Source organism: Aquila chrysaetos (assembly GCF_900496995.4).
Source record: "Aquila chrysaetos chrysaetos chromosome W unlocalized genomic scaffold, bAquChr1.4 W_unloc_1, whole genome shotgun sequence".
Lineage (NCBI taxonomy): Eukaryota > Metazoa > Chordata > Aves > Accipitriformes > Accipitridae > Aquila > Aquila chrysaetos.
This window is the reverse complement of record NW_024470321.1, coordinates 1,941,050-1,965,878: the sequence shown is the minus strand read 5'-3', so window position 1 is coordinate 1,965,878 and position 24,829 is coordinate 1,941,050. Positions and strand designations below refer to the sequence as shown.

General features: G+C 37.2%; 1 protein-coding gene across 13 annotated transcripts in view; it reads right to left on the bottom strand.

Annotated features, from left to right (window-relative positions):
- LOC121232867 (A disintegrin and metalloproteinase with thrombospondin motifs 6-like) overlaps nt 1-24,829 on the bottom strand; it is a 185,216-nt gene that overhangs the window by 51,955 nt on the left and 108,432 nt on the right. For 11 of the 13 annotated variants that reach the window (XM_041121341.1, XM_041121348.1, XM_041121343.1 and 8 more), the window contains 3 exons: nt 18,680-18,787; nt 9,989-10,134; nt 7,606-7,669 (listed from right to left, as the gene is read on the bottom strand). In XM_041121341.1, coding sequence (XP_040977275.1) covers nt 7,606-7,669; nt 9,989-10,134; nt 18,680-18,787 — 318 coding nt within the window. The remainder of the gene's footprint in view (nt 1-7,605; nt 7,670-9,988; nt 10,135-18,679; nt 18,788-24,829) is intronic. The other 2 variants (XM_041121345.1, XM_041121346.1) reach the window with 2 other exon arrangements.

Here is a 24,829-nt window from a genome sequence, read left to right as displayed (position 1 = left end):
CACTTTGCATTACCAATTACGAAACTGAAAAATAGCTTTTTTATTTGGAATAAGGGTAGGTATAAGTGAAATTCATCTCAGGAAAGAATTATAGGAGAAACTGAATTGTTTGCTATTTTTTACATTTTTCATCAGCAAGTTCAAAATAATAATAACTAATCTTGAATATACCCAGAATTTAGATAGCACATTAAACATTGTTACCAATGTTTAAGTACCTGCTGCAATTGCAAGCTTCATCAGACAAAGTATTTGAAATACAGATTAAAATAATTTTTAGACTGAAAGAGAAAAGAATTTGACAGAAATTAGAGGTGTTAACAAATATTACTATTTTATGAGCAACAGAAGAGTCCATTTTATGGCAGTTTTACTAGTCTTCCTACATATCTCAGCCAGTTAGCATTGTTCAGGGGTCTGAAATGCATTCAAGTGAAAGGGTTTGTATAAACATGCATGACAAAATTTTACTGCACAATGCAAATATTAACATAATTATAATTCTTAGTATACATTAATCAAGCCAGCCCATTGCAATATGATTCAAAAACTACAGATTTTTTTCTCCCATTTTGAAGCTGTTGTAATATAAATCAAAATACTGGACATTAGACAGTATTGAAATTTTAAATTTTATATATATATCACTTTATTATCTCCTAATTAAAAATACATTTTTGAATAGAATACATTTATTGGTAAAAAAAGATACTGTTGCTACTTTAATTCAATAATCCTTCAGATCATAATAGTGAGAATAAAAAATAACTGTATCTAAATAAAATAAGAATTTAAAATAATTAATTAGCAGCGCAAATTAAATTTGCCTTTTTGCATCATATTCTCCAAGCAGTAGAAGGACCAGTCTTGACCTACTACAAAGCTTGAGTCCAAATATCTGATACTGGTCACTACACCCTATTCTTCAGTCCCACATACTTAGGTACTAATTTACATGGCTGGTATTTTAACTGCATCAAGTTACCCTTACAAGTTAATTAAATTACACACCCCCCACCCCCCAAATGAAATCCTTTTTCTAAATAGTTACACTAGGAAAAACCAATAAAATATGAAGATTAGTAAAGAAGGATCATGACTTCCATAGTTATAGTCTTAAAAAAAATTCTTGCAATCTGATCTTTGAGATGTAGTCTTACTTCTCTTGTTTGATGGTGATCTTGGATGTATTTTGAGGCAACAATATCATCTTCATAAACAATCTGGATGATGTGGAAGAGCATACCCTCAACAAGTTTGCTGATAACACAAAACTGGGAGGAGTGGCTGATACGCCAGAGGGTTGTGCTGCCGTCCAGAGGGACCTCAACATGCTGGAGAAATGGGCCCAAGGGAACCTCATGAAGTTCAACAAGCAGAAGTGCAAAGTCCTGCACCTGGGGAGGAACAACCCCATGCACCAGTACACATGCTGGGGGGCTGACCAGCTGGAAAAGAGTTTTGCAGAAAAGTACCTGGGGGGCCTGGTGGACACCAAGTTGAACATCAACCAGCAATGTGCTCTTGTGGCAAAGGCGGCTAATGGTATCCTCTGCTACATTAGGAGGAGTGTCAACAGTAAGTCCAGGGAGGTGATCCTTCCCCTCTGCTCAGCACTGGTGAGGTCACACCTACAGTACTGTGTCCAGTTCTGGGCTCCCCAGTACAAGAGAGACATGGCCATACTGGAGAGACTCCAACAAATGGCCACAAAAGGCCTGGAGCATCTCTCATATGAGGAGAGGCTGAGAGAGCTGGGACTGTTCAGCCTAGAGAAGGCTCAGAGGGATCTCATCAGTGTTAATAAGTACCTGAAGGGAGGGTGGAAAGAGGACGGAGCCAGGCTCTTTCCAGTAGTGCCCAGTGACCAGACCAGAGGCGATGGGCACAAACGGAAACACAGAAGGTTCCTCCTGAACATCAGGAAACACTTTTATACTCAGAGTGACTGAGCACTTGCACAGGTTGCCCAGAGAGGTGGTAGAATCTCCCTCCTTGGAGATATTCAAAAGCCTTCTGGACACGGTCCTGGGCAACCTATTCGAGGTTTGAGCAAAGGGGGTGGACAACATGACGTCAAGAGGTCCCTTCCAACCTCAGTCATTCTGTGATTCTGTAAGCAAAGTGAAGTCTTTCTTTTACCCTATTAAATATTGATTCAGTTTTTGCCACAATTTAAACTGCTAAAATCACTGTTTGTATCCTCTTTTCTCCTCAAAGACAGCTCTGGAACTCTCAAAGAAAAACAGCTACACACAAGCATGCTTAGCATGGAATCTCACTGCTGACAAGAACAACAGACAAGGCTGGGAATATCTGGGAGCAGGTAAAGGAACTGTGGGAGCAAAGCCACTCATACAATGTTCCTGCTTTCTTGATATTTTATCTGGTTTTTGGTAGTCCTGCAGATTAAATTCTGGTTTGCTATACTGCAAGTACTGTTAAATTAATTTCACAAACTAATATACCAATGATATCAAAGCTTTTACATAACCCAGTGTCTTCGGCTCTAAAAATGGAAATCCATCAATCCATAGACAGATTTGGTGACCTCTGCAATAAAATATGTTTCCACTTTAGTGGCTAAGTCCTCTCAGTGAATACTGACAAGTGCTAGCCCTTATCTCAAGATCTTGTTCTTCCTCCAAATCATTAATTTGAACACTCTGAATCATTAGTTTGAATCCAGTTTCAGGTGGATTCAGTAAAGTTTTCAGGCAGTCCTTTTGAAGACTACAGTTACCAAATGATAGCCTGAAACCTGAAACATTCTGTATAAGCATAAAACGCAACTTATACTTAAATTTATTTTTGTTCCATAATTTTCCTATCTTTTTTAATATCTCACTAATACCTGAGAGGAAGTAAAAATAAAGGCAATATCCTCAAGAAATGCATTCAAAATCATAGGTATAGAAATGCAAAAAGGTTACCACAAGGTAAGCTATAATATGCATTTACAAAATGTCTGCTCTTTGGCACTGTCTCTATGTGTACACACTCTTCTCCCCAAATAAATGTGCAATAATTGCTTCTCTTTATTGGGTAAAACAGTTCGCTTTTTTCATGGAGTTACAGTATGTACACGGATAACTCTTGTCAACCAACAGGCTGCCTGTGTTTCCAAATGCTCTTTTAGGAGACTGCAAATCATGAGGTAGGAATCTAACAAATGTATAAGAACTTATAATCAGGTCTGAAGAATGTCCTGAGAAGATGATGATGAAACAATTAAAATTTTGAGTCAAAAAAGTACTGACTTTAAGAAGAACATCACAATTTTTAAGACTGAAGCAAAAATAAATCATCTAAAGAGTGTTAACAAATCATTGAATCAATGTTGACGTGACATCAAACATCTTATCTCACAGAAATCTGTTTATCTTGGCGCTTCAAGTCAGGCAGACTTCAGTAGTTGAAGTCATTGGGTTTCCTATTAACAAAGAGCTATATTACACCTCACAGAAGATGAGAAACACAGCCAGAAGGGTGACAGCTGAAATTCAGGTACTGTTCCAAGAGGTAGCCCCTCACATGAATGCATTTTAGAAAAAATAGGCCTTAAAATATTTAAATTATGAAAGCAATGAACAATATCTGTGAATGTATGCATAAAGGAAGGAACCAACAAAAATCACTTGCCTACATTCTGTTAAGAGAAAAGGCTGAAGAACAAGAATCTTTTAAAGGTATGCATATATACTTACTTCTATATAAATAAAGCATTCATAGAACCTGTAAGCAAAACATTTTTTTTTGTGGTTTGGGTTTTTTTCAGTTAAAAATGCCTTGGCTGGAAAAATACATAATTTTTTGTAAGGTGTAGTGTGGTTGGTGGAAGAAACCAAGTTTCTGATGAGTGTGTTCTTTCTACCACCCTTTTGTTTCCAGAACTCATTAGCTAATGTTCTTTTCTGCTGATGTCAATGTTTCCATTAGCAGATGCCTTTTGAATTAAGAAGTCATATATGGCTTTGGAAGTCTTTGATGAGAAATATACCTAGTAGGAGTGTGTGTGCTGTTTCCAAAGAATGAAAATGGTCAAAAGAAAGGGCAACAGAACTAACTTATCTCTGAAAAAAAATGAAGTCAAAATGATTTTTTTGTTGTTGTTTATAAATAGTAGGAGCTTTAGGGAGTGCTACGTTTAAAATTACAGATGGCCAATGAATATTGACATTGCAAAAAAAAAAAAACTTCAACAGAAAAGATGTACAAACAACACGTTTTTCATAAAAACAATGACAGATTTGCATGCTCTTAATGGTTATATTAATCAAACATACCATTCTATTAAAAATGTCAAGCACTAAGGACTATCATAAATCTTGAAAAAATCTACTAGTCTCAGCGATTCTTAATTATTTAGAACCCTAAATATTACTATAGAAGAAATTGACTACAATCGTCAAAACCATTAAGGCAATAAATTTAAACTTCTGTAAGTCACAATATGTTTATGCGCTGGAAAACCATACCCCCAAAAAACGCTAAAAAATGATTCACAGTCAAACTGTAAGAACAGTATTTCCAAATTGCCTGGCCCCAGTCTGCTATTGTTCAAGATTTGTTTTTAAGACCTAGACAATGAAATGCAAAGTTTCCTTTCCGATTTCTTGTTTAAATTATTGATTGAAATCTGAGGACAGGTAGGGAACACACATTTTGGAATAGAGGACTACAATTTTAAAGTATTTTGATAAATTGGAGCAGTGGTTTGAAATAAAGCAATGGATGCAAATTACTACACTTGGGTAGGAACAATCAACTGTGCAAGCACAAGCTGAGGAATGACTTCCTAAACAGCAGCTCTTTAGAAAGGGATTTGGGCACTATGGATCAACACAGACTGAATAAATGTTGTCACTGCTGTAAGAAAAGCGAACACAATACTGAAATGAATAAATGGAATCTCATCACTAAGATGACAGACTTAGTTCTAAGTTGTACTTAGCTCTGACAGGCCTCAGCTAGAACCCTGTGCAGAGGTTTGGGCACCACACTTCAAGATGTGCACTACTGCGATCCCAAAGGCTATTAACATAGAGATTGTCTAGTGTAAAGAAGACCAAGAAGAGACATGATAGTGGTCTGCAAACCCAGGAAAGGCTGCCACAGAGGGAATATGATCAGCTGTCTTCTTACTGGGGACAGAGTAAGTAAGGGTTTTAAAAGGTGGGAAAACTTACACTATGTTTTAGGAAAACCGTCCTGACAGTAAGGATATTAAAGAATCCTACTGGTATCTCCCTGACTGGAGGTATTTCAAAACAGATCAGACTAACAGGTCAGCTGCCTAACCATCAGTTGAGAATGGTTTAATGACAGTTGATTTTGCCTTTGAGCCAGGGAATAGACTGAATGTCCTCCTCAGATACCTCCTAGATGTTCCTTCTGTGACCCTATAATCTTCCTCTCAGTAATAAGTATAGAGAGAATAAGGGAAGCAAAATCGACTAAGAATAAAACTGTGAAAAGTGTCTAACAATAAGAAATAAAATATGATAAGAATAAAAGAAATCCTAGCAACATTTCAATTATATCACTAGGTAGCTATGGTACGATTGTTAATAACAAAAAGTATTAAAAAATTGTTGTATATTTGTGAGGGAGCATTTTTACATATTATGTAAACTTTCTTGTGTACTAGTTACTGTGGCAGATGCTAAATAATATCTATTGGAGATATAAACATTTTAAATAAGAATGCCTGGACAACTACCTTGCAAGAGTCCTCAAAGAGTTAAGGGAGGAGGGCTCCAGTCTGCAAACATGAATTTTTAAACAAATCTTAGACTGTATGTACAAACTGAAACAGCGCTAATGTAAAAAGTTCATTATTTGAGAAGGACAAATAGAATATTCTAGGTTACAGTTTGCCTGACATCAATCCCAAATAAACAGAAAAGTTGGTAGAGACTTGACTGATACAGGTTTAAAAGAAATATAAATAATAATACAAATCAGTATTTTGTATAAGAATAGGTTTTATCAACTAAAACTTTTTATGCTCCCTGGTAAAATTAAAAGGATAATGGAATATGCTTAGATTTTTATAAGGCACTTAGCTTAGTGCAAAACATCCAGACTAAAAAACTAGAAAAAAACCTGTACTAGTTCAGTAAAGCACACAATGAATTTATTAAATATTTACTGACACATTTCAATAAGGAATTATCACTTAGTTGGTGAATTCATAGGTGAATTTCCTATCAACCGTAAGAATGAAAAATATGTTCAATGTTACTCAACGTTTTCATTTGTGAATTGGAACTATAAACAAAATTCTTGCTTATGAAGTTTTCCAACTACAAAAAGACCATCTGAGTGAAAATTAAGATGAAAGTAAATTAATTACAGCATATCATCTGGTAAGCTGGATTTGTTCAAATGAAAATTGCACAAAGACAGCCACCCACAAAGATACACATCATGGAAAAAATAAGATGGTCAAAGTTTCAGAATGGTACACTGTAATTTGGAAGGTTGTATGACTGGAAAAGTTTTACAGCTCATACTGGACAAGCAGCTATGCTTCAGTTTATCTCACAACACTGCCCAAAAGCCTAACATGCTTCTTGGCTGTACTAACAGAACAGCTGTGATTAGCAGTAGGAAAGTAATTTTGAATTTGGAAATTTGTAATACTTCCTAACAATGAGGGTAACCTCCACAGAGAAGTTTGCAGAACTAATACTTATGATAATTAATAACAATCATAAAAACAAGGTTTTATGAAGGAACCAGAATATTAACTACTGTATTTTTTTCTGAAATATATCAAAAGATGAACAGGTGAAACACCACCATTAAATACACAAACTCTCCCACTGTTATGAAATGTCTTGATTTAAGAAGAAAATTAAGACAAATTTGAAGCTAAAATAATATGGAAGCCTGTTTATGTTTGTACTGCTACTGACTTGGAAACTTACTAGTGAAATTCTTTATTGGTGTGAACTTTTTTCTGGTACAATTTTTACTTTCTTGAATTTGTAATTTGGTTCATAATTTGATTTTATACATTTATACACTGTCCCACCCCCTCAGTGGTACTTCATTATTTGATGGGCTCAGCTCTAAAATGAAACTGCATGATTATTCTGGTAAAACAAGAACCAGTGGATGCTTGATGGCAAAGCAGCAGGTTTAAAACACACCAGAAGAAATACATTTTCACAGAATGTATAAAAGGATTGCGTAACACATTAGCACTGGAAGTTATAAAGGTATAAAAAGGGTAAGAGGGTTTAAAAGTGGATTCATAGAGGATACTTCCATTTGTGGCAGTTAAGCAACATGGTACAGATATGATGTGGAGCTCAAGAAATCTTTTAACACCCAGCTTCTGGAAATTCATACAGTATTATCCATGCTTTGGCAGCCAAAAGTTTATAATTTTTCCCTAAGCACCAGTTATTTGCCACTGCTGGGAGACAAGACACTGGGTTAGACAGACCTTTGGTCTGATGTGGAATGCTCCTTATACACCTTAAACAGAATTCACAGCTTTTCTGAACTAGGAAAAAAATGTATCCATTGCTGCTGAAATGAAAAACAGACAAGTTGAGATTGTACTTTTACAGTGGAACAAAATTTACTTACATCAGTATTACATGAGTGATACTGCTTCCTTTCTCCAAGACAATATTTGCCTCCACCTGAAGGCCTGGAAAAACATGTTTTATGTGTTAGTATATGTATTAGTACAAGCACAAGTTCATGAGACATACTAATGCATTATTAGTATAAATACAAGTCCAAGAGATATATATTATATAACATATACATAAATTTAAAAAGTACATAGAAGTTTTAAGGTGAAATTTTAAAATATTTTATTTAATAAGAATTGTAGCATTGACTTGAATTGGAGCAGATAAAAACCAATACTGGGTACTTGAAAATCTTCACTCATATAGTATTCATCTAGTTTGCATAGATCCCAAGCAATACAGTTTAATTGTATTTTGAACATACTAAAAAGGCATTGTTTTTAATATTTGCTTGCTTTGTAAAACTAGAATGAGAAATGTGTAAACAACCTACATGATACTTTGTTTTTAATCTTCTCATATTACACTTGAAAATATAACAAAATGCTAAATACTGGAGCCAGCAGCAAAGACTGCATTTTCTAGTTCAAGAATCTGATTTGAATTAAGCAGTATTAAATCTGAGGAAACTCCAGAGTAAGCAGGTTTCTGTAAGTGTGAATAAGACATTGCCTCCTGAATTCCAAAACTTTTCAAGAACCTTATCAATCTTCCACAGAGGTCAAAAAATGAATTAACATTGGCTTAAATCGAAGATTAATCAGACATCAGCTCTTTGGCTCATAACTTGAAAGCAGAAAGGAAAAACACTTGGTGTTTGTTTTATAATAAAGAAATAAAAGAACTTCCAATTAACTAAAAAGAAAATAAATACTGTTTTTTCACATCACAGATATTTAAACCAGGCAACACTATCCTAGAAACTCAAGTTAATTAATGAACCAAAGGGAATTTTTTCCTAATGCAGACACACACAAAAGAAAATTTAAACAAATATTGCATTTGCTTGCTATACTGTCAAACATTTAAAATTTAACCACCTTTCAACATACCAACCCTTACACATGGTGACAGGAGTAGTTAAAAAAATCTTAGGAGATTACTCATGCTCCAAACAAACAATTCACTAGCATTTTTACATACTTCTATGAAAAAATTAATGTATTAAATTTATTAGTCTCTCTGTAACGTAGTCTGACATGTTATTGATGCAAATGGATAATTTTTGCTTTTGAATTCATTCAGTAAATAGTGATATTTGCTAGATTTGATTGATAGTTATTGCTAATGATAGGAGGTGAACAGACCGCCTTAAACAGCAGTAATGTGACATTATGGTGTCTGTCTTGCAGAGCGCAGTGGAAAGCTGAAGTACAGCCTAGCTTGCAAAACATGGGTACAAGCAACAAAGAACCAAAGTGTGCAGGGAGGAGAAGATAAGAAAGGAGTGACAAAAGTCACAGAATGGATTTTCATGAAATAAGCACAAAAGCTTCATGTTTTCAAGAAAAAGTGGTCTTAAAAACTAATAATGGTGATGGAAATAGAGATTATGGGATATGACAAGAACAAAGTATGGAGTAATAAAACTATCCTTCTGCTAAGATCTATAGCTGTGATGAGGTAACCAGAACAGGGCAAGCAGCAACAGAAAAAAAAGCAGTGATTCATTCAGCAAAGAACAGCAATGGAAATAAGTAAGCATTCCTCATCTGAGAAGCACTAGTGACAGAGAGAAGAGCACTTACCTGACAGACCTTCTCTGGAACAGTGTTCAGGACATTGGAAAGTAGACAGGTGAAAGGACCAGTACAGATACACACAACAGATCTAGCTGTAGTGGAGAAGCTGGCCCCTCTTGAGAGAGAGTAGATGGACCAATAGGGAGTAGTGGCAAGGACAGAAGTTGCTGAATTGTTTTAAGAGTCAGTGGGAAGTCGCAACTAAGTGTTGGACATGACAGCACATAAATGTATTGTATGCAACATAATATTACTAACTATGGTTTATATGTAAGCAGTTGTATGCAAAAGCTTGGAAATACTGTGTTGTTTTTTTAATCAGTAACTGGCAAAAGTTATTTTACATGCTAGACAAGCATTAGAGGTAATATGTCTTAAGAAAGAAATCTATCTATCTAAGGCATGATTTAAATCTATTTTGCATGAACAGCAAGTTGCAGAAAGAAAACCATTCTGGTTACTACTAAATATAAATCCAGCTATATTTACAGTACATACATAATAGATACATTAAAAAATGTTAGAAGCATGTCTAGTGAACTTCTCCTGTTTAAGTGTTTCTGTCTGCTATTTTGAAGACAAATGTTGGCAAACTAGCAAAACATTTTTACAGTTAACATGTGAAACCACAGTTTTGAATAATTTCCAAATGTGTCTTTTTGTTGGCTCCGGCTTACTTTAGCTACTTACGCTGGACTGTCACAGTGTCTTATAGATGAGGAGACTCCTCCCCCGCAGGTCCTGCTGCACTCTCCCCATATTGACCATGGACCCCAACCCCCATCTATGCTCTGGGGCCAAGTGCCAAAAGGTACGCACTCTCCCTGATAACACCACTGAAAGATTTCACAAAAAAACCCACAAAATTAGCTTCCAGGCTGACAAGAGTTATCAGGACAGAAAAATATAAGGGTCAGGCAATGACCAATTATAGGCATTAGCATTCTCTGTATAGATAATAAGACTAATATTTTACTTTTTCTAGCCATGTTTAGACATTGGTGAGGGTGTGTGTGATTTGTTAATTGTCTTCACTAAGTCCTGAATTATATAGGTCTCTAACACACACCAGAAGTTAAAACAAGCTTAAAATAAAGGTTTGCTTTTTTCTTCATACATCCTCCTTAATGTTTCACATTAAAGGAACTGCAAGTTGCTTACATTCTTTTAAACACTGAGATTAATTTCTAAGATTAGTTTAGTAAAACACCCTCCACTTAGGATTCATGTAGGGGCTTCATTACACAAAATGAAAAATTCCCCTAGATAGTATTTTTAAGAAAGTATTCCCTTACATTTTAAAAAAGAAAATCTGGATGAGGTCACAATGGAAGAAGAATTTGTTAAAGTACTTGATTTATACTAACCCTACAGACATAATAAAAGTCGTGCCAAAGCATTAGACATGGTACAGAAAAATCATTATATAATAGTGGCTGGCCACTTGTTCAGGGACAGAATGAACCTGCATACTTCACTCATGCAAACACTTAAACTTTGCAATATTGTTACTTACATCGGCCATACAAAATGACAGACAATTTGCACACAACGGCTAATTGTTAAAATAAGTTTACCATTTCCTTAGTCAGAAACCTGTTTTAAACCATTCAGAAATAATCCTGGAGCCCATAGTTTGATCCACATTCTGATGTCTATCGCATCACTGAGAATCTGGAGTAGCTTAGTTTAGATAACCCTTTCCCACCGTTACAGGCTTAGGTGACAGAGTAGAGCACAGCCCCAGGTCTACTGTGACCTGAATCTGCACATTTCACTTCCAAAAAGGTGGACATCTGCTGTTTTAACTCCCTTGAATTCCCATAACAGACACAGTATTGACCCTTTCCAAAAAAAAACCCAGACAACTTCTGTGTCCAAAATTGGCCATATGAATTTGACAAAAAGCACTGAGACACGCACAGAATACGTGGACAGATAGTCCACAGTCTACCAATAAGCACTACTGGAAGACTTAGTGTTGACTTTATACTAATCGGTACAGCAAAGCCAAGTTTTCTCTTCTCCCAAGTCCTAAGGCTCACCTACAGGCTCAGTCCCAGCAATGTGCGACATAAATAAACAAGTAAAGACAACCACTCACAATGACCTGAATTACTCGAGATTTTTCTGAATGCAACTGTAAAGAGAATTTAACCTTCAATCATTACTCAGAAAAAAAAAAAAAGAATTAATAGGACTTTGATATGAACGAGGATTGTAGAGAGTGTTAGTTAAAGAAAATGAATAAAAATCCTTATTTTTTCATTAGAAATTTCATTTTGAATAAAAAGGTACTTCTAGACTGTCAAACATGTCAGAGTCTAAGTATGTAGCTCTCAAGAATGCACATTAAAACAATGAATAATAAAACGTGTAGCTTATCATGAGCAAATGCACTTAGATACAAAGTAGTTTTGCATAGTGGGGGGTAGTGGAGGGGCTACAGGGGTGGCTTTCTGTGAGAAGCTGCTAGAAGCTTCCCCTATGTCCAATAGAGCCAGTGCCAGCCGGCTCCAAGACGGACCCACCGCTGGCCAAGGCCGAGCCAATCAGCAACAGTGGTAGCACCTCTGGGATAACATATTTAAGAAGGGGAAAAAGTTGCTGCGGCACAGAAACTGCAGCCAGAGAGAGGAGTGAGAACATGTGAGAGAAATAACCCTGCAGACACCAAGGTCAGTGAAGAAGGAGGGGGAGGAGGTGCTCCAGGTGCTGGAGCAGATTCCCCTGCAGCCCGTGGTGAAGACCGTGGTGAGGCAAGTTGTCCCCCTGCAGCCCATGGAGGTCCACGGTGGAGCAGATATCCACCTGCAGCCCGTGGAGGACACCATGTAGCAGGTTTGCTGGCAGGACCTGTGACCCTGTGGGAGGGACCCCACACTGGAACAGGGGAAGAGTGTGAGGAGTCCTCCCCCTGAGGAGGAAGGAGCAGCAGAGACAACATGTGATGAACTGACAGCAACCCCCATTCCCCATCCCCCTGTGCCACTCGGGGGGAGGAGGTAGAGAAAATCGGGAGTGAAGTTGTGCCCAGGAAGAAGGCAGGGGTGGGGGGAAGGTGTTTTAAGATTTGGTTTCATTTCTCATTACCCTACTCTGATTTGATTGGTAATGAATTAATTTTCCACAAGTCAAGTCTGTTTTGCCCATGATGGTAATTGGTGAGTGATCTCTCCCTGCCCTTATCTCAACCCACAAGCCTTTTGTTATATTTTCTCTCCCCTGTCCAGCTGAGGAGGAGGAGTGATAGAGCAGCTTTGGTGGGCACCTGGTGTCCAGCCAGGGTCAACCCACCACAAAGTGAAACCTGTAGCTTTCTTTTTCTAGCCACATTCATTCTTGTTTCTCCTCTCAAAACATTTTTATCCTCCTCTTTTTTTTCCTGTATGTGCTGTACCTATTTTAAAATATTTGTTACAATCCACCACATTTCTGTTTATAAGCCTCATCCTCTATCAGTTAGAGAGACAAAAACCAAGCATTAATGTGTCTACAGAAAACATATAAAACACACTACTTAAAATCTCAAGATCAAAATGCATTACCTTTTCTACCAGGTCTGGTTGGGACAGAGTTTTCCTCGTAGCAGCCCGTATGGTGCTGCATTTTGTGACCAGCGTGGATAATGCACTGATGTTTTAGCTATTGCTGAACACTGCTTGTACAGTAGCAAGGCTTTCTCTGTTTCTCACTCTGCTACCCCAGCGAGTAGGCTGGGGGTGGGCAAGAGTTTGGGATGGGACACAGTAGGGACAGCTGACCTCAACTGACTGAAGAGATATCCCATACCGTATAACATCATGCTCAGCAATAAAACTGGGGGTATTTCCAAAGCAGCCACTGCTCAGAGACTGGCTGGGCAACAGTCTGCTGGTGGGAGGTAGTAAGTGATTGCCTTTGCATCTCATGTCTTGTTCGCTTTTTCTTTCTTTTCCTTTCACTTACTAAACTGTCTCTATCTCAACCCATGAGTTTCTCACTTTTGCTGTTCTGATTCTTTCTTCCATCTTTGCCGGGGGGGGGGGGGGGGGGGGGGGGGGGAGTGAGGGAGTGACTGGGTGGGGGCTTAGGTACCAGCCAAGGTCAACCCACCACACTCTTCTTCAGAAAAAAACCCAAAGACACCAGGTCTCATGGAGTTGTACTGAGGAAAGGACGGTTTATCCTTCTTGCAGTTGTAAAATTAAAACTCGGAGATTTATGCCAATAAGCAGGCATCTGTCAGACGAACATACCTGTCATATGGAGCTTCCCTTAAATCCAGACTACTACTGAATGTCTGCATAACACATAATGCAGTCCATATAGTGAACTCGCATTTTTAGCTAGCATAGATATATCCATACGGCACACTGTTTTGCAATGCCTCTAATGGTAAAATTATGATGGAGAATGAAGTATTTATGCGAATAACACATTGTCGTGGTTTCAGCCCAGCCGGTAACAAAGGACCACGCAGCAGCTCGCTCACTCCTCCCGCCCCCCTCCGGTGGGATGGGGAGGAGAATCAGGAAGGAGAAGAGAAAAAAAACAACCAAACAAACAAACAAAAAAAACCCCAACCCAAACCACGGAACCTCGAGGGTTGAGATAAGGACAATTTACTGGGACAACACAAGGAGAGAAGTTACAACAACAACAACGGTACTAATAAAAGAATATACAAAACGAGTGATGCACAGTGCAACTACTCACCACCCGGAACCCGACGCTCCGCCACTTCCCCCACCGAAAGCCGAGAGAGCCCCCCCAGCCCGCTCCCCATTTATATACTGAGCATGATGTCACATGGTATGGAATAGCTCCTTGGCTAGTTCAGGTCAGCTGTCCCGGCTGTGCCCCCTCCCAGGTTCCTGTGAAAATTAACTCTATCCCAGCTGAACCCAGGACACACATGAAGGATTACATTTTTTTGTTTTCTTCTCATTATAGTGATAAATTAAGTGATAATTGTAATAAACGGGTTAACTTTGTTCATGAAATCGAGAAGGGGGAAGAGACATATTGAGTGTTAACATATGCCTTGTATAAATAACAAAGCTTGCTTAAGTGATGCGTAAAGGTCACGGGAAGAGGGCAATGGCTATAACTTACTAGATAAGGGGGGAAAAGAACAACAGCTATAACTTACTAGATAAGGAGAGGAAGGACAACAGCTGCAATTTACCAAGACTGTATTTCTCCACATCAAAAGACATTCTACATCAAAGGATACTCATCCTTGAGAAAATTTACCGAATCTGCATAGTAACAGACCTGCACGAGTGAAGAAAGAAGAAGCAGGACAAGGCGGAGACTTACAAGAAAGGGGTACATGAAATGTATATAAGGAATGTAACGGTAACATAAAGTTGCGGGCCTGTGGCGGAGCATTGCCTCCCCGGCCGCCCAGCGCTGTTTTGCTCTCTTATCGCTTGCTAATAAATTCGATTTTTTTTTTATCCAATACAAATTGGCTCCTCCAATTTGTCACGAGCGTTTATAACAATAATGATTTTATTAACTAAAGACAATAATCTCCTTGCAGCATTCTATTAAAGATGCCACACAAATACATGAACAGTTAGCTAATGCTGAAGTCAAAAGCTAAAAATTAAAATGCTTCTAAGAGTAAAAATGTATGCTAACAATTTCATTAAAAATACATTATATATATTACAAACATGTCAAAATCAAAGTTAAGAAATGAAAGATACTCAGAGTTAAAGTTTAAACCCCCAAACTCTATATTATTATCACCGTATACAACAGGCATGTGCATTTTACCTGCTTTATTTTTCCAAAGCTATGTAAAATCCCTGTACTCTGTATTTTCCTCTGTCATCCAAGCATTTCTGTCTTCCACAATCTCATATTCCCCCGTAAAAACTCCTTAAATGCTGGGTTTTCTCCTCTACTGAATTTAAATCTGAGGACTTACTGCTCACTTCAGTGTCTTTTCTTAATTTTCTAGTGAAAATTTATCTTTCACCAGAAGCCAGTGATGCAGAGAATCCCTGTCAGAGTAATTAAAAATTACCAAAATCTTCATTATTTCTAAAGGGATTACAGAAATATGCTTCCTCCACAAATTATAGCAACCTCATCTGCTGTAATGAAGTAAGGACTATTGAGTAACCAGTATATGAATAAACAAGAGGAGATGACAGCTATTTTAAAAGAACAATCCTTCATGAAAGATTTAGAACTGAAATGTTAATTCTTCTCTAACATTGAATAAATAACTTGGGATTAGTTCAACTAGAAAGACAGTGGTGATGCATTAGAATACATATAAAATGTGCACAAAATTTTAACCCCGTGAATTAATGTAAGCAGTCTGAAATTTTTCTTATAGAGATCATTAACAATAAAATAAAACATGATATTGTGGCACATTTGAGATCACTTTTGATATTAATATTAGCTGTTTAACGGAACTAAGATTTACAATAGTACGCTTTTATAAAACTCACACAGCAAGTACTCTGATATTGAGGAAAATAAATTTCATTTTTCATAGGGAAAAAAAGAAGACAAATTCAATTAAGGTTACCATCTCATCTTTAACAATAGTTTTTTCAGTCATTGCTTCTACAATTATTTTGCAAGGAAACAATGTCCAGTAATAATGTGAATTTAGATCACCACACAATCCAGCTATTTAAACTGTCCTTTCAGCACACTGTGTTTTCACTTTTGGCACATTTGCCCCTCATTTACATCCTTAGCATGAATATAAACAATGATGTTAGAAGAGGTTACATTTTTTATTACTTTAAATTCAAAGACAAAATAAACATTCCTATCAGTTTTGTCTTTTTGTTTTATATGCACCATTTCCTCATCAGAGTATTCTTAAAAAATCTATCAATTAGTTTACCTTCACAAACACATCTCTGGGTATACATGACCAGAGAGAAACTTCATGTATATTTAAGATTATTATTACAAAATTAGGAAAAAGTGTACCTTTTTGAACCCAGCCGATACGTAAAACCCTTCACCAAAGCATGAACATATTAAAGCTTCAAAACAGAACAGATGTACAAGTTCCATCAGTAGCAAGAAACCACTCTATTCTCTTTCCCTGTATGCAGAAAACAGCTGAGTAACTTTTACAGAAAACACTCTAAAAACCTTCAGGCTTAAGCAGATATCTACTGTGGAAAATTTCAACCCAAAGAGTTAAAAGTTTGGCAGGTTTATATAAGCAACTGAAAGAAGGTTTTATAATAGAGTGTTAGGCCATTTTAACTGTAGAAATCCCTCCCAACTCTGCCAATAAGATAATAATGTATATTGCATCAAATTTTGCTTTGAGTTAACAGTTACACTGAATTTACATCAGTGTAACTAAAAGCAGAAATTGACCCTCCAGATATGATGAAGTACTCTGAGATCTTGTTCGGCCTTTAGAGCAGGGAACGTCATTTATTATATATTTGGACAGAGCCCAGCAAAATAGGGCCTAATTTAGTTGTGGCCTTTAGGCTTGACTGCAATATAAATGTAATAATAAATAATAATAAAGTGTTACAGAATTGTAACCTATTATTTTCTCCTTAGTGTGTGGTGAAGAAAACTACATATTTGGAAAGAACTTGTGTTTTCTGGTTTTTTCTGCTATCAGGAACTGTTAATTTACAGGAACTTTTGAAGCTGCAGTTTACAGATAACAATTCTCTGCTGTTTAACAGGCACGAACAGTTTACCTTTGTAAAACAAGTACGGATTCTCTCGTTTTCCCTCTAAAATCCAATGATGGAACAAGATACTGATGATTGGAAAAAGATGTTTTGTAGAGATTAATTGATTAAAGCCTCTGGGCAAGTGGACACAGCAAGAGCAGTGTCTTAAGGCATCTTACAACTTGTTCACTTATAGTCTCATGGTTTAAAAAAATATAAATTGAGGTAAAATTGCTCCTTGTCACTGACAAGGAGTGGTTGTTCCAAAATAAACCTATACTGTTGATTTAAGAGTAGGGCTTCTAAGCATTTTCTATTACTCTAATAAAAGGTAACATTTTTGGTAGAATGTGAAGGTGTCTCTGTTTTCATTGGCTAAGTCTAAGAACTCTATTTTTTTAAGTGATCCCTTCAATGAATTTATTTAACATGGTTTAACAATATTTCCAAACTCAGCATGGAAAAGCCATCAGGATGACGCTAGGTTATGGGTCCTGAATGAAGCTGTCAGCAAGCATTAATAAACTGTGACAGCTGCCCAAAAGCTTTCAGTCTTTTTATTTAAACATCAGATTGCAAGTCAAAATGCAGTGTAATCTTTGTTGAAACTAGCCCAGCTAGCATGGCAAGAGTCAGAATGAGAATAGATGACAGTAGTCGTTGTTAGGAAAAAAATCCAATCTGGAGCAGTAAATCTTAAGGACAGATGCAGCAACTCTTGGAGAGATACTGGAAATTGTTTAATATAATAAGTTCTCTTCACTTTGTAAAAACCTACATAAAATGTATTATCTTGAAAAAAGGTATATGGAATTCACTTTTTTCCCCAGTACATATCCTGTAAATTAATAATTAAAATATTTTTCTCTCCTCTTTAAGATCTGTACAGATTTTGCTTTGTAATTGACAAACACTCTTTTACTATTCTTCTTAATCTAAAACTAAGTTTCAGAACTTTGTCTGAAATTATTGATATATACAGTCAACGTTTTAAAATCAAAATTCAAATGTTCAGGCAAATACAGTAGCACTAGGCTTATCTATTGCAACATTGACTTTCTGTACTTTTCTGTTCAGTAGGAAAGTTTATTAAACTGCATAGCAAAATCCTTTCAATCTAAACAAGTTACGCAAGTATAACTGAATATTAAAGAAATAATTCAAAGTCAAAATAGAATGGTCACTGGGAAATATGGGCTTTTAGAGAACCCATTTATTAAGGCAACATTTTTTCTATATGCTTGTATGATTCAGCTTATACCTGAAGGAATAAAGATGTTTTTATCTTCTATACAAAATAACAGAGTTCAGGCTGTAGATCTATGTTACACATTTTCAAAGTCCATGCCAGATCTGGAGTTTAACAGTCCTTTATGGAAGAGTGCTATAAAATTTAATAAAGATAAAACTAATAGAGTTTTTACAGAAATGACTCAAAAATATACAGAGAGTATGTAACAGGGTTTTTTTTTCGATCCAGGCTATAGAATTTTAAAGCAAGGATAAACGTTTTATTAAATTACATATATAAAATAATTGTTAAATAAATTCTGTAGGACACTTCCATTAGGATGCAAATGTATTCTGAAATAACTCCTCTTTTTTTTTAACTCTTATAGTTGCTCATAAGGACTTTAATTTTCTAGTTTTTTCTTCCTGTAGTCTTTAAACAATAAATTGCTTCAAACAATAAATTATTTGTACTCACCCCCTTTTCAATGCTCCCTGTTTGGCAAAGAGTACCTTCAGCTGCTGGAATGCTGTTGGTAACACAGCGGTTACTTTTGCTGAGGCACCAGAGCTCTCTACACACTTCCTAGGAAAGAAGGCAGAAGTAAGTTGATCAGAATAATAGCCTAAAACTGCTTCCAGTCCTCATACACACACATATACACAGATTTGTTTTGAACAGAGACTATTAAGAAGTGGGCTGGTGAGATAAATCTATAGAAGGTTGTGAAATACTTTGGAGCAATTCCAAAGCCACCATATTTTAACTAAGAATATTCTGCCAAAAAAAATTCCTGGAAGCATCAAATTGTAGACTACAAGAATGTGTTTTTCACATGTGTCATGCAAGTAACATTTTATAGTTATTTTTTTCTTGATTAGTGCTAATACTGGGCTTAGTATATTTTAGTGCTGCTGTAAAAGTAGTCTTCAGATGTGCTGTAGTATCTCCATTACTGCCATTATCTGCCTCAAAATTACATGGTAAAAGGATACTAATAATTTTGAAATACGAAATAGCATCAATTATTTTTGTTTCCTTTAGTTAAAACCAAAAAGTTTGTGAGCTCAGATCACTTGCACTCCTCTTCTGTAACACGTACCAAACCAGTGCATGTGTATGTAGTGCTAATTGAGCTATGTACTAAAATATTTCCTTTAGGCTTTTTAGATTTGTGGCTGATATTTCATAAATGATTTAGCCTATCCTATTTCCCTATGTTGTCAGCGTTAAACACAGTTTTTTTCAAATCATCTTTTTTCCTACCATATTTTCTCATTTGGTTTTGCACATTTACTCATTTAAATTAAGTCGTTTCCGCTGACATTAGAGATTCATTGTTAAAACTATCTAAGGGTTGAAATTTTTAATATGGACATGATCCAAAGTCGGCTGAACAGTTTGGAAATCTTCATAGTCACTTCAGTTGCCTGTGGAATGGGCTATGTATGCAGAATGGAATCAGAAGTGTTTTGCTTTTACAGTAAATGACTTACATTATAGTCTTTGCATTACTTTGTGATCTGTGTAAGAGTTCACAAAAAGCTTATAGTTATTTTCTATTTTTAAGTATTTTTGAAAATTTGAAAGATAGTCAGATCTTTAACATGATCTTATGATAGTCATTACTATTGCATTTTATTTAACTGCTCCTTGAAATCATACCCTACAAATAATTCTTGTACAGATTCCATGGCTGAACCTTGATACAAAGAGCAAAAAGGAAAAGACACTGTGAGTTACTAGGCACCCCCCTGACCCCTGAAGTTCACTTTTCTCTGAGGAAATGAATGAGTATCTGGCACCTAGGCGATCTTTTCTATACATCTCAATAGGAACAACTGTTAAGTTTTACCTTAAGATTCAGGTTTCTTGCATTGTACTGCATATAGAAATGGATTTATTTATACATTATTCACTAGCAGCTGCAGTAACAGTTCAACAGTACAAGCTTTTCTTGAATAATGCAAAATTCTTTTCCAAGTTTAAAATCAGCTGGTGCCATTTGTGCAGCATTGATATATACAGTGTATTCAGTTTCATGATTGGTAGAAGCAAGTTATCTTTTTAAAAATCCATTAAAAACATACCATATTAGAATGGTCTGAAATGATGAGGAATGAGTACTGATGATTTCTGGAGTTTCCATCACATTTTTGACAATTAGGCCTACGCTATTTCATTATATTATTATGCACCAACTCCCATTTGGTGGGTGGCTCTATGAAAGACTGAGCAAGCCATGGAATAAATTTACATTCTTGAGCCTCTTTTTAGGAGAAATGTTGCCACTTGTAAAAGCATACCTGCAGCCAATGTAGACTATCTTACTTTTCAGATTATAATTTCTTGTTGAAGAAATGCTAACAGTATAAATATTTACTTACTTAAACCTCTGAATAAAACACTTGCTTTTGCCACTCAGCTGATAAAATTTTCAGATTAAGATACACACTCACAAATAAATATACGGTTCAAAATATCAAATAGAACAGGGAAAGAACAGAAGACACATCACAAAGATTCTTGAAAAATCTCTTTAACTAGATCACAAATTCCACAGCCATTATGGTGTTAAAATTCAACACGAAATAAAATTCACATCAAAATCAACCATGAATCCAAATTTCAATCTAGTATTGATTTCAAAGTGAAAACCTAAAACTGGTTCCTTTCAGACACAGTGTGAGGTGCACCTGTCATAATCCTGCCTTATTTACTTTTACATTTAATTTACTTGCTCATTTTTTTGAGCAAAATTCATCTAATTAATTTGCTTATGTTTCACGTGTGGTTTATATTGTCAAATTGTAATCAAAAGATTGATGTCAAGATTGGAGGCAACCTGGGCTGCAGTGATCATGCACTGGTGGAGTTCGCAGTCCTGAGGGACATGGGACAGGCAAAGAGTAAAGTCAGGATCCTGAATTTTAGGAAAGAAAACTTCTAGCTGTTCAAGAAGTTAGTCAACGGGGCCCCATGGAAAAATGTCCTCAGGGACAAGGGAGCAGAACAGAGCTGGCAGATCTCTAAGGACACTTTCCATAGAGCGCAAGAGCTCTCAATCATCAGGTATAAGAAATCAGAAAAAGAAGGCAAAAGACCAGCATGGCTGAGTCAAGACCTGCTGGTCAAACTAAAGGGCAAGAAAGAAATGCACAGCCAGTGGAAGCAGGGACAGGTATCCTGGGAAGAGTATAGGGATGCTGCCTGGTTGTGTAGGGATAGGGTCAGGAAGACCAAGGCACAGCTGGAGCCAAACTTGGCAAGGGATGCAAAGAATAATAAGGGTTTCTATAGGTATGTCATCCAGAAAAGGAAGGTCAAAGAAAGTGTACCCCCCCAATGAACACAACTGGCAAACTGGTAACAACGGATGAGGAGAAGGCTGAGGTACTCAACAACTTTTTTGCCTCAGTCTTCACTGGCAATCTCTCTTCCCACACCTCTCGAGTGGATGGACCTCAGGGCAGGGACTGGGGGAGCAAAGTCCCTCCCACTGTAAGAGAAGATCAGGTTCGAGACCACCTGAGGAACCTGAACATACATAAGTCTATGGGACCTGACAAGATGCATCCCAGAGTCCTGAGGGAATTGGCTGATGTAGTTGCCAAGACACTCTCCATGATATTTGAAAAGTCATGGCAGTCAGGTGAAGACCCCAGCGACTGGAAAAAGGGAAACATTGCACCCATTTTTAAAAAGGGTAAAAAGGAGGACCCTGGGACCTACCAATCTGTCAGCCTCACCTCTGTGCCTGGGAAGATCATGGAACAGATCCTCCTAGAAGCTATGCTAAGGCACATGGAGGACAGGGAGGTGATTTGAGACAGCCAGCATGGCTTCACCAAGGGCAAGTCCTGCCTGACCAAACTAGTGGCCTTCTGTGATGGAGTGACTACATCAGTGGACAAGGGAAGAGCTATGGATGTCATCTATCTGGACTTCTGCAAGGCATTTGACATGGTCCCCCACAACATCCTTCTCTTGAAATTGGAGAAAGATGGATTTGATGGGTGGACTGTTCAGTGGATGAGGAATTGGCTGGATGGTCGCATCCAGAGAGTAGTGGTCAACGGCTCAATGTCCGGATGGAGATCAGGGACAAGTGGTGTCCTTCAGGGGTCCGTATTGGGACCAGTACTGTTTAATATCTTCATCAATGACATAGACAGTGGGATCAAGTGCACCCTTAGCAAGTTTGCAGATGACACCAAGCTGAGTGGTGAAGTTGACACACCTGAGGGATGGGATGCCATTCAGAGGGACCTGGACAAGCTCCAGAAGTGGGCCCATGTGAACCTCATGAGGTTCAACAAGGCCAAGTGCAAGGTCCTGCACCTGGGTCAGGGCAATCCCTGGTATCAATGCAGGCTGGGGGATGAAGGGATTGAGAGCAGCCCTGCGGACAAGGACTAGGGGGTACTGGTCGATGAAAAGCTGGACATGAGCCGGCAATGTGTGCTCACAGCCCAGAAGGCCAGCTGTATCCTGGGCTGCATCAAAAGAAGTGTGGCCAGCAGGTTGAGGGAAGTGATTCTGCCCCTCTACTCCACTCTGGTGAGACCCCACCTAGAGTACTGCGTCCAGCTCTGGGATCCTCAGTACAAGAAAGACACGGACCTGTTGGAGCAGGTCCAGAGGAGGGCCATGAAAAATGATCAGAAGGATGAAACACCTCCCCTATGAGAACAGGCTGAGAGAGTTGGGGTTCAGCCTGGAGAAGAGAAGGCTCTGGGCAGACCTTATTGTGGCCTTTTAATACTTAAAGGGGGCATATCAGAAAGATGGGGAAAAACTTTATAGCAGGGCCTGTAGTGATAGGACAAGGGGTAATGGTTTTAAATGGAAAGAGGGTAGATTCAGACTAGATATAAGGAAGAAATTTTTTACAATGAGGGCGGTAAAACACTGGAACAGGTTGCCCAAAGAGGTTGTAGATGCCCCATCCCTGGAAACATTCAAGGTCAGGTTGGATGGGGCTCTGAGCAACCTGATCGAGTTGAAGAAGTCCCTGCTCATTGCAGGGGGGTTTGAACTAGATGACCTTTCAAGGTCCCTTCCAACCCAAACTATTCTATGATTCTATGAGAAGTGTCAGACTGTGATGATTCTACTTCTGACTCTGTGCTTATTTTGCATCTGATTAAGTTCAAATGTTTAAATTAATAACTGTGCTGACTTTGTGAAGTTTGGTTCAACGTTCTGAAAAGCCAAAAATTCAATTGCATTAAGAAACAAAGATTTCAACCACTCCAATATAGACAGAAGTAAAAAAACAGACCTGGATAACAGTCTGGAATTTGAAAATACCTATATTTCAGGGTGATTTGAATCCAGAATTCTGGTTTGTGCTCCAGAGTTTACATGCAGAATTTCACTTTTGATATGCCTATACAAGTATACCATCTATATATTAGCATGTAAGGGGAAGTAATAATTAAAACATGTATTTCATTGCCAGGCTAAGGTATCCACAAACAAAAGTATTTTACAATTTCCTTCCAATAGGAAATGCATTCTTTCTGTATACTCAGGATTCTTCACGGCACTATACTCTTCCAAATTCACTGAACTAACATCACCCAGATGTTTTAATTCCAAACAAATAATCAGCTGAACTCTGTGAATTAATGGATACAGCACTCCAAAACTATTTTTGCAGGATGATTCTAAGCATGTCAGTTCACCTCCCTACTCCACAAAATGAGAAAAATATTTTCCTTCTTCCTAAATTGCTTTGGGAGATAGAATGAAAAGCACTATATCAAAACTAGATATTATTATTGACATAGTCTGGTAGTCCCTTATTCAGACCTTAATTTCAGCAGGAGTTTGCCTCAGTAAATCCCTAAAGACAAAATGAAAGTAATGTAAAAATACTACGGGCTGTATCATACTATTAATATTTGAGCAAAAACCTCTGCTTAAATCAGAAAGGAGTTCTGTTTGAGACAGACATACAATATCCCAAAATCAACAGAATATTTTCCTTATGGAAAACTATGCAAAACACAGAGGATTTATTAACTAAAATAACACAATGTATCAACTTGTAGAAGTAATTTATATTAAAAACAAGAAATGAAAGAATGTATCTTTGTAATTTCTTTTAAATATAGCCAAACTTATTTAAAAACTTGTTTATTTTCCCCTGCTGTTTTGCATTTAGAAGAAAGAATAGAATCTGAAGTACATTCTCCATCACCCTGTACATGAAATGAAGAATAACATTAATAGTCATTTGAAAGCAAATAAGATATCTAAAAAAAAGTGGAAAATCCATCTATGCTGTTATTTCATTAAATGAAAATGGAATTATACCAGGTACTACTATGGCTATGTCTTCTTTATTTTCAGCTTATTTTGGAAAGTTAACAGAGAAATTCTGACTAAGGTGCATAATGCTTTCTCTTCTCCAGCTCAACCCTATACCTGGTACTACCTTAGTTTCATAGTTACTGATTTGAGCTATTTCCTTTACTACCACCATCCTATCTGTAACATCTCTAAGCAACTGTTTTTAATAAGCCAGCCTTAAAAACATATGAGGAACTGCCCTGGAAAGGCCAGGCCCAAAATCACTAGTAGAGAGTATACTGCTTTTTTTCCACACACTAACACACA